Here is an 11,402-nt window from a genome sequence, read left to right as displayed (position 1 = left end):
TAGTGAATCATACGGATTTCCTTCCTGATTTGAAAGGCGTCTCGAGCAAAAAATATCAATTCATTACTTATCAGATCTACTTTGATAAATACTTTTCAGAGATACTTTTCGTCAATAGCAATGAATCAGAAATCCATTTTAAGCGACCCCATTCCCATCCGCACACTTTCAATAGTAGAGCAGCATGAACTATTATACCCATTTTTTTTTGTGCAGCACTCAGAAATTAATTAAGTTCATTGTACTGCACTTGGATTCCCTTTTAATTTTCTTTAAATCTTTAAAGCTACCCGATCTCCGAAGAAATCTGAGTAGATTTTGTGGTGCCAAGGAGCCAAGATGGTCGCTTCTTAACACATCAGTGCCAAAGACCTCAAACCTGATTCGAGCGAAGGCGGGGCAGACACACAGGAAGTGGACCGCCGTCTCATCCTCCTCCTCACAAGCTGGGCAGAGTACACTGTCTGAGATGCCCAACCTTTCCATGTGCTTTGCCCACAGAAAGTGGCCCGTCATCAGTGCAACCAGCCGTCTGCACTCCCCTCTGCTTAATGACAGAAGGGTATGCGACAGTCGATCGGACATGACAGGTAACATCAGTTTAGTCCATCTGCAGCCTCTCTCAGCCTGTCAAGCTCGGTTGTGGGTGGTAGTTACCCATTTGCTAACCGTGGCTGTGATGGCCGCAGAAGGGAGTGGCAAAACGGGCTCTGGGCCAAAGTAGTTGACCTCAGAGCCCATCTTAGCTAAGGAGTCAGAGGTCTCGTTACCCGCGATACCCACGTGTCCCGGGACCCATGTTAGCATCAGGCTATTATGTCTACCGACATAGTTCAGCCTGGATTTCCAGGACTTGACTACCCCTGATGGGGTTGGAGGGCTGTCTAAGGCCATAAGCGCAGCTTGGCTGTCGGTGCAGACACAGATAGATTTGCCTCTCCATCGTTTTTCCACAACAAAGTTCATTCTTCTTCAACCGCATTCCAAGAGCAAAGTGCAGTTTTGTCCCGCTGGATTCCACGTTATACCCATACTTCCATTGCAATTCGTGCCTAAAATTAAGATTTGAAAAATGCAGACCTTTTAAATTGTGCATTTTGTGTTTTTATTTAACCCGGGAAGTCCCATAACTTTTTTTGTTTTGGATTTTTGTAAAATGTTGTATACTTATGTATTTCGATCTCCTGAGCACGAAAATTAAGTCCATTTTCATTTTCCTCACTTCGATTTTCCGGAAAATGCGGAAAACTAGCGTTACCATATGGTAATCGTGGGACCTCTAGACTACATTGTCATCTTTCCATTTCACCAAACAAATACCAGTGCTTTTCATTTCAATTGATTCAGAGTAACTTCTTTCCATTCACTTGAAGTCTTTTTTATGCACTAGTGGACAGCTTGCTGGAATTCTGTTTTCTCGGATTGTCCCAGTACCATTATATCCGCATGACTTGAGATATGCCAACAGAGGATAACTAGTAAACAGGTTATCGAAATAAAACTGGAATGACAGCGATTTCAATTCATCAGGAAAATCGTCGATCATGCTGGCTAAAGGAGCGGCGCATTTTCTAAACTTTGCTTCGTACTCCAAATTCGATCGAGGATTCTTCCCCTGGTAAATTTCAAAATTCACCAAATAACCAGATGGAGTACATAGGGACCAGACTTTATATCCAAATCGTAATGGTTTGCCCTTTATAAATTGCTTGCATCCATGTTTACCAAAATAGGATATCATACTTTCGTCGAAAGAAAGATTTTGTTCCGGATGGAAATTTTCTATCATTTTTGCTTTCAAATGATCCGTAAGAGGACGCAGTTTCCACATTTTGTCAGGATTTGGGGCGTCTTTTGAAGAAGCCTTGGAATTTTCTTCGAAGTGGAGATTTTGCAAAATCTCTTGAAAACGATTCCGACGCATGGTGTTACTGACAAGATTGTTCCGAATGTCTTCATCCTGACTCCACAAATGTTTGTAATTGAAGTCATAATTGTAGCCAGTGACGATCAATATGCCTATGAATGCTCTAAGTTCGCTGACTGTTATATTTGGGTTCGGTCTATTCTGTTCCACCGAATCTAACGCACTTTGTTCGCAAATATGTTCCAATAATGTGTCATCAAAAAATTTTTCAAACTGTTCGTGTGGCAGTGAATGGCGACAATCCTCGTAATTTGCGCTTGGAAAAATTGGAATTAGAGATGACGATTTCTTCTTGACCCATTCAAATACAGTTTCCTTGTTTCCTGATGGCAATGCAACGTTTGAAGGTTTCGGTTCAATTGTACGTAAGCGCTTCCTCATTGAAGATTCTGAACGATTAGCCGTTGTTTCTTCATCCTTCATCTCATTATAAGTGCCTTCAACCTCAATAGCAGGCAAATCTCCTGGATTTGGTGTTGAAAAATTTAGAGTTTATAAGATTAAAATGATGGTATGCTTATACCGTCTCTAAACATGCCTCCCATATCATCCTCTTCATCGAAACCTTGCATGCGTCGCAACTTCGCAGCCACCTCTTAGCCGAGCCGGGCAAACATTATCTGGAATGCCCGCACAATCATCTTCAGCGTCATCTTCGCCAGATTCGTTGCCATCCACAGGAGGCTCGATATAAAGAGTGGTTGGAATATCACACAGTTGATTTTGATCTTCTCCTTCATCGAGTTCTTGAATGAAATCAAGCATTTCTTGCAACGATAAACCGCTGTAATTCACAAAATATCAATAAATATGATCAAAAATCTCAAAAAAAAACTACACCAAACGTAACTAAAACCCTGTACCCTAGACGTCCCATGGTTACCATATGGTAACGCCTTGAGTAAAATACAAAAAAGTTACACAAAAAATCAAATTTCAAACAAAACTAAACTTGCATTTACTAGTTTATTTCATTAGCTACCAACTGATGCAATTTTTTTGGAAATATATCAAAAATGCAAAAAGTTATTCATATACATACCGGCGTGCCATGTTAAAAAACCACAATAATTCACTTCTTTTTTTTCACCTGAGTTTGACGTCTTATAGCTTTGCTAGCTGCACTAAAAATAACAAAAAACTTATGTTTTTTCGTGAGCTGCATTTATTCTGCATGAAATACAGTTACTCTTTTTTGTTTTTGTTATTTAGTTCAGGCATAATACGTAAAATTGCAACGGTAATCGTGGGAAGATTCGGGTTAAACATTTTCTAGCATTTTATAGCATTTAAAAATGTCGGCTCTGATAAATTAAGGAAAAGATACGCGTGTAAACGGAAACTCAAACAAAAAGCTCTACGTCGCATTCCCAATTGGATGTAAAGTTTTTGTGGAGTCTTGGTGTATTTTCAAGGCTGAGGAAATATTGTATAGGCGAATATCCATAAGCAAATCGAATACAATGAGCAATAGTCATGTTTGTTCATGTATGTTAAACATATAAACACACATGTATACATACATACATGCATACTTAAGTAACAGTTACTATATAATACACACATACATACATGCGAGTTAAACAATGTACTTGACTTGCTCATGGCATATCCCTATATGGCAGCAAAGTTGTACCACAAACGGATATGCCGCTGTTTGTGAGCCAACGAACAAGGTAACCAGCCACGCCATGAAGCTGCTAAACAGTATGACAGGCGGTTAGCTCAGTGCATGCATAGGCAAATATGTGGAATATACAGGGTGAAATTATAAATATTGAATATTCGTGTTAATTGCAAACAGACATGTACAAATATGTGAAAAATAAATATGTATGTATGTTTATGAGGAGTACTCCATAGAGTTAAAAGAACATTTGCTCCTACCAATTTAAAAAAAACAACGTCATGCGATTCTCTTAACGGCAGCACTTCCCCAATCATTACAACTTTCTGTTTCCCCTCCATTTATTTCAAAGGCAGCACTTCTCTAACCATGATAACTTCCCCTCCATTTTATTTCGGATCTTACCAATGCGCCGAACAAATAATCTTCAGTCAAGTGCGGGTATAATAACATTGAATTAACGCATACTTTGACTCAATCGGGAGAGCCCACACACTCTCACCGGGTAGCTGCTTACCAATGAACAGACGTGGTGATGTTCCGATCGCTTTGCAAATGGACGTTCTACATATACGACTACGAGCACGTAAGATAAAGCTTCGCAGAGCAATATTTTGCACTGATTTTTTGCTGGTTTGTTGTATGTGCATATTTGAATACAACCCGACATTTAATGGGAATTCCACTATAAAACCTCTTAAAGTACGTTCACATACGCAATAATTAGCAATAAATCCACAAAAATTAGTCCACCCATTTACACATGGCAGATTAGCTGCGAAATTGGCAATCACCTGTCAAGACTATTTTGAAAAATTTTTCTTAATAGAAATTGGTTTGGTGGAATATTTTATTGTTTTCTGATTATTTAATTGTGATTAACGATATGAAGAAAAGGCAAAGAGAAGCAATAGTTAATTTAATTGCGCAATTTGCTGCTAATAATAGACAGTTGGAGGGAATCAGTAAACGAAGATTGCACAAAATTATGCCAGCAATACGCATGCGAAACTCGATAGTACATTTTATAATAAGCAATAACAGGTCAAAGCGGCTTTAGACACACCCTTTTTTCTGTAGTAATTTTACTAGAAATTTGTTAGATGTTCTTAATTATGCCTACAAAACCTTTTTTCTTTGCCGACATCCATTTTATTTTGGTTTTTACTTTGACGTCTCTCCTTACATTTGTAAAAATAATTATCGATTACACAGAAAACACAGGATTGGACTGCAAAAAGTATATTTACAATCTGAGATTATTTTATAATCTAGGATTTCCGGAGAGAAATTTTTTATGGATAATCTCACTTTTTAATTACGCATTGGGAGCTCAGCTCGAGAAAGTAGATAATTTAGTTATATGTGGACCTATTATTGGGATTATACAGCAAAGGTTAAAAAAAATAATAATAATAAAATTTTCAATTTAACATATTTAAATTAAAAAAAAATAAAATTTTTTGAAAAAAAAAAATTTGGAAAAAAGTGTGTTTAAGTGTATATTATTCTAAAAAATTTATAAAATTTATGGAAATGTCAAAATTATTAAAAAACAAACTGAATATATTTCACTTAAAAAACCTCTTCCAAAATTTTCAACATTAAATAAATTTCTAAATTAGACATTTCACTTAAAAAACCTCTACCAAAATTTTCAACATTAAATAAATTTCAAAATTAGGGATTTCACTCAAAAACTCTGTACCAAAATTTTCAACATTAAATAAATTTCTAAATTAGACATTTCACTTAAAAAACCTCTACCAAAATTTTCAACATTAAATAAATTTCAAAATTAGGGATTTCACTCAAAAACTCTGTACCAAAATTTTCAACATTAAATAAATTTCTAAATTAGACATTTCACTTAAAAAACCTCTACCAAAATTTTCAACATTAAATAAATTTCAAAATTAGGGATTTCACTCAAAAACTCTGTACCAAAATTTTCAACATTAAATAAATTTCTAAATTAGACATTTCACTTAAAAAACCTCTACCAAAATTTTCAACATTAAATAAATTTCAAAATTAGGGATTTCACTCAAAAACTCTGTACCAAAATTTTCAACATTAAATAAATTTCTAAATTAGACATTTCACTTAAAAAACCTCTACCAAAATTTTCAACATTAAATAAATTTCAAAATTATGGATTTCACTCAAAAAATCTCTACCAAAGTTTTGAACATTAATAAATTTCAAAATTAGATATTTCACTCAAAAAATCTTTACCAAAATTTTCAACATTAAATAAATTTCAAAATTAGGGATTTCACTTAAAAAATCTCTACCAAAGTTTTGAACATTAATAAATTTCAAAATTAGATATTTCACTCAAAACCTCTCTACCAAAATTTTCAACATTAAATAAATTTCAAAATTAGGCATTGCACTTAAAAAATCTTTACCAAAGTTTTCAACATTAAATAAATTTCAAAATTAGGGATTTCACTCAAAAACTCTCTACCAAAATTTTCAACATTAAATAAATTTCAAAATTAGGGATTTCACTCAAAAAATCTTTACCAAAATTTTCAACATTAAATAAATTTCAAAATTAGGGATTTCACTAAAAAAATCTTTACCAAAATTTTCAAAATTAAATACATTTCAAAATTAGGGATTTCACTCAAAAACTCTGTACCAAAGTTTTGAGCATCAAATATATTTCAAAATTAGAAATTTCACTCAAAAAATCTCTACCAAAATTTTCAACATAAAAACACCTTCCAAATTTTACCCCTTTTTATACTCAAGTCTACAAATCAACCAATTTTCAGAAAAATTGACGGCAACGTCCAAAATACATTGATCACTTGACATGGAATGGCTCAAAAGTTAAAGAAAAATCCATGAGGTAGAATAAAATATCTTCGAGGGTTTCACAAGAACCTCTTAAAAAAAGGAATTAGCATCACTAATACTGAATGACATTGGCACCTTTCTTACACCAATGAAACGTCACTACTGAAAATCAACTTTTTTAGCAAGGCTTCCAAGGGGCCATGCTTGGTCATCAGGAATTAATATTTTTAATGTTTCTCAGTTGATTTTATGCTTGCAAATTGAGAATTTATCGGGTACTTGTGGCACATATTTCCATTAGTATTTACTACCAGTCGCCTGAGTGCGATATGACAACGTTGTCGGCATCTCTTTCTAGGTTAGGTTAGCAAGGTGCTTTTCTAAGACAAAACACTCGGTGGGCCTAAGGTATTATAACTTGCAATTTGATTTCCATCCCCTAACTAAGTTGCTTAAGCCCTTCAGAGCAGTGAGACATGTTGCAAATTTCCTAGGTCTTCAAAGAAATAATCGCCAAGAAATTTTGGCACGGCTTCTATGAAGTGCAGGACATTCACAAAGCTGATGTTGTGCCGACTCCCCAAATTTTGAGTAATCCTTTTTCAAAGAAACATGGACATCCAAGTCAAATTAAGTGCCGGGAGGATCATGCATAGCACCCTGTATTACACAAAAGGCATGCATGTACCTGTGGGCTGAGCGTTCCAATTCGTCGCTGCCATCTCATTTTATATGCAAGTCGCATACGAAATACGACATTTGAATATGCGTCGACAGCAATGGCTTGCTTCAGCTTGTCGCTCTGTCTCAACCGGCAACGAGCTCATGACTCTTGTTTGGAGAATCTCCTCACCAACCCGCTTACACACCTTCGGCAACTTCATTCTATGCAGTTTCATTTTCCACTGCTCAATTATTCAGTAATCATTCAGCGCGATGTATAACAACGTTTTGGCCAAAAACAAAAAGGCAAAGTGAAGCAAGAGTTGAGATCCTAACTGTCTGCCAGTTTGCTTCACAATTCCGACTTTTCTATTCAATTGGGTGGCACGGCCGTCAGCCTATTTGCTTTTGTCTACACGACTCCGGATATCCATACCATCTCAGCTATAAGTTGAATCGGTGGAGGTGCTTGGTAATTTCTGTAGCGTTTCATCCTTTTTTGGCAAACACTTTTGTGCATTTTGCCAAAATTCCTCTCCAATCAGCTCTGAGTCTTTGATATCCGCTCTGCGTTGGCAGACTAATTTCATAGCTGTCATTTACATTGGGTAATGAAAAAACTTTGATGGAAAAAGTATTCTTTTGAGAGACAAAAAAGGAAGTTGATGCGTTGTGGTGACGTTAAGTAATTGGACGCCTACCACCTAAATGCACGCAATGTTTTTGTACGATTTTTGCATTTGAAGTTTGTTTGTGTGGTAAGTTGGTAATTAAGCTTCTTATGAGCAACACGAAGTAACAAGAAAATATAGCCGCGTGCTAATTTAGCAAACAGGTACGTAAACATATACAATTGGGTGAGCGGAATACAATAAGCCAATAGAATGTCGAAGACGTTCCATAAGTATTAAGGGTCAGTTTTTTAGAGCAACTTGAACACTGTTTGTTAGGCAATGAGTTATACTATGTATATACATATATATTTATATTTTTTTTATTTTTATTTATTTTTTATTTATTAAATATTTATTTCTTTATTTGTTTATTTATGTATTTATGTATTTATTTATTTATTTATTTATTTATTTACTTATTTATATCAGTAGCGAAGAGTAAACAAAGTGCGTGTAGCGTAGTACACATAACAGAAGTGAAACTTTCAAGGCGGGCAAAGAAAGAGGGAGAGACCAAGAGAGAGAAAGAGAGAGAGGAAGAAAGAATATATATTTAAATAAATTCACAACATTTGCAAAGAATAAAATTAGACAAACTTTACAAAAAACGGAGAAGGGTCGACTGGTGTAGGTAAACGCCGGACACAAACCGTGGCAACAACGCACACTACTCCGAGCGTTTATCACCCGCACATACGCAGCGATTCCAGGACCGCCTCAATGGTACAAATTACCAAGGCAATACCAATAAATCCGACGCTGGAATGGATAGCACTTTATAGTACGCACAAGCACTAGACAGAAAACGGAAATAAGCGCCAAAAAGTAGGCACCAAAAAAAAAAACGTCAAAAAAATCGGGACCAAAAAACGCCTCAAACAGTAGACGCCAAAGAAATATAACGCGAAAAAGTAGGCCCCAAAAATATATTTCCAACAAGTTTGCACGAACAAACAAGCGCCAAAAAGTAGGCAGTGTTATTTCTCACTAGGAATTTGAAACAACACATAAAAAACCTCGAGAAAAATAGCCTAAAGTGTATCTAAGATATATATAAGGTATAGCTCTCTCTCTCCTTTTCCTCTACGTTACATCTTGTTTCTCTCTCGCAAAACGAAAATGCCCAATTTGAACAGATGTTAAAAAAAGTAAAGCTAAATAAATCTGAGTGAATTATTGAATTTATTTTTAAAAAAATTATTTTTAACAAAATTATAAATATTACATTTTAATTAGAATAGGCTAGAGAAATGACATGAAGAAGGCAGTAAAACTCCGAAACTAAATAACAAAAAAAGTTAAATCAAGTTACGAAAATGGTAATCTGGCCATACAGGTGCTAATACGACGTCACTCATTGTCAAATTCGCTGAGAGCAAAGTAACGGTACCACGATAGGCGCCATCTCATTATTCTTTCCATCATGATAAAAAATCCTATTAGGCTCACCTAAGTCTGGCTTTCTCATCTGACGTCAATTAATGCCTTGAGGGGTAACACCACTGTACACGCGTAAAATAAACACGATTTTTAAAGAATTTTTTTGTATAGAAGGAAAGGGGAAACAATCACTCTGATTTGGGAAGTTATTACTTATATACTAAAATACAAAACTACAAAGTTTGATCGAAAAATTTTACAAAATGGCGGCATTGGAGACATTTTTGTAATGTGGTTTCTCTTGAAGGAGCTCCGCAGCACGCAGCACAGAGGGTGCAAATTTTAATCTGGAACAAAGAAACATTTTTTTTCTTAATCTAGATAAGAATAGCTAGATAAACACGTAGGGGATTTAAAAAATATTTATTTTTGTGGAATTAGCAAGCATTTGAAGGAAAAAACTCTATTTTGGATTAAAAAAACGGCACTTAAATAATTATAACAATCGTTTAAATTAATCTATCGAAAATCCCCTACGCTCTTCTCTTAAGAAGGTTATTATACAGACGTAGTGAAAAACCTGATTAAAAATATTTAAAATTGTTTGAGTTATGCTGCGTGCCAATTTCAGAAAACGTGTTTTGAGAAAAACGCGATTAAAGTTTGGAAATTTGGAGAAGTCGTTAGGTAGCAGTCACTAACGCTTGGTTAAAAGCTTAAAATATTTATGAAATAAACTTCGGTAACTTATAAAACTTTTTGTTCTGTATTTTAAAAGGTTCAAAGAATTTTTTAAGCTTATAAAAAAAAATCAATTTTTTGAAATTTCTACAGTGGTGTTACCCCTTAATGACTTGACCAGTTTGCAGTTGTGCAGAGTAAAGGAAATGCGTAGTTCTGCACTACCAATGCAAATGTCCAGCTTTTGCTCACAGTTCAAATCAAGAATATGGTCCAGAATATTGCGTATACATTATTTTGTCTTACGGAATTATGGCCTAAAGCAATTTACGCTGTTTAGAATTTGTTTCACATTTTTCCAAAATTTTTACGCAAAAGAAAATTGTAATGCGAAATTTTTAATTTTTAAGAAAATATAATTTTAAAAATTAAAATTGTTAAAAAAAATAATAATAAAAAACGAAACTTTTCACACTTAACTTTTTTTTCGAAAACAGTCCAGAAAAAATGTTTAATTCGTTGAGCTTTAAGCAATAGAATAATTAATATCTTCTTGGTCTAGAATTATAAATATATTTAAAAAATCCGTATCAACAATAGATAAAGTAAAATAATTCCATGAAAAGCCTTGATTTATGACACTAAAAGCAAAAGCAATCACAGTCAAATAAATTCCACAGATAAAATGTAACATTTTGTGCTTTCATTTGTAGTCTTACCTACTCACTCTTCCCAAAAGGAACGTTGGTGTATGTGCTATACGTGTGAGTAACTACAACAACAACATAAAAAATCATTCACCTATAAGTAATTACAATTCAGAGTAATTCATTACTCGCCGTTTCAGCAACGCCTTGATGACTTGTCTTGAGTTTCGAGAATCATCAGCACCTGTTTGTCATACTAATGCCACCCAACCAACTACGTTTAATAAATGCATCGCGCGCGCATACCCACCCCCACATACACTTCAAAGTAGGTGCGCATTGCACATGCACATGCACATGCAGGTGTGTATGCGTTTAATATTCACTGCACTGTAAGCTTCCGAGAAGTGCCAGATTTTGTCATAAATTCTATTTTACTACAATTTATTCTTTTATTTTCCACCCGTTCAAGTGACGTGGCACGTGCAGAATTGTAAATTATTGCGCTCACTGAGTAAGTTATGATGTAGCAGGCGTGAGATGCAGAGAGAGAGAGGCAGAGGTGTACTCATGCGTTGCGTATAAAATGGCAAAAGAACTAACAACTACCAAGCTACAACAAAAAAGGCAAAAATAACAAAGACTTGTATTCGGAGCGCGCATTGACAAAACTCAATGCAACCATGGAATCTCTTAAATGGCAAATGAAGCTAATTAAAAATAATTTTTTATGAGTCATACTCTGTGTTTGTTGGTGTGAATTATTCCAATTCGCTGCAGGGGAGTAAATAAGTAGAAGTTTGGAATTAATTATTGTGTAAACAAATCGTATGAAATCACGCATCGCCTGAAGGGTCTCACAAACGATTATTGTTATTTTTAGTTGTTGCGGTAGCTGTTGTTATTTGTTCGCACTGTATGAACATAAGTAAATAGATATTTAATACACCAAAAATGATTTTGGGCGAAGTTTGGTACAGAACGATATTCAA

The 11,402-nt window shown here is 34.9% G+C and overlaps 1 protein-coding gene across 1 annotated transcript; it reads right to left on the bottom strand.

Moving 5' to 3' along the window:
• Nucleotides 1-972: 972 nt before the first annotated feature.
• LOC129253394 (piggyBac transposable element-derived protein 3-like) lies at nucleotides 973-2,804 on the bottom strand. The gene is made up of 4 exons (XM_054891755.1): nucleotides 2,791-2,804; nucleotides 2,521-2,711; nucleotides 1,744-2,391; nucleotides 973-1,052 (listed from the first exon to the last, which is right to left on the bottom strand). The coding sequence occupies exons 1-4, from the start codon at nucleotides 2,802-2,804 to the stop codon at nucleotides 973-975; spliced, it is 933 nt and encodes a 310-aa protein (XP_054747730.1).
• Between the last annotated feature and the right edge of the window lie 8,598 nt (nucleotides 2,805-11,402).

Source organism: Anastrepha obliqua, chromosome 1, assembly GCF_027943255.1.
Source record: "Anastrepha obliqua isolate idAnaObli1 chromosome 1, idAnaObli1_1.0, whole genome shotgun sequence".
Taxonomy (NCBI): domain Eukaryota; kingdom Metazoa; phylum Arthropoda; class Insecta; order Diptera; family Tephritidae; genus Anastrepha; species Anastrepha obliqua.
The sequence above is the reverse complement of the archived record's forward strand: the minus strand, read 5'-3'. Positions and strand labels throughout refer to the sequence as shown.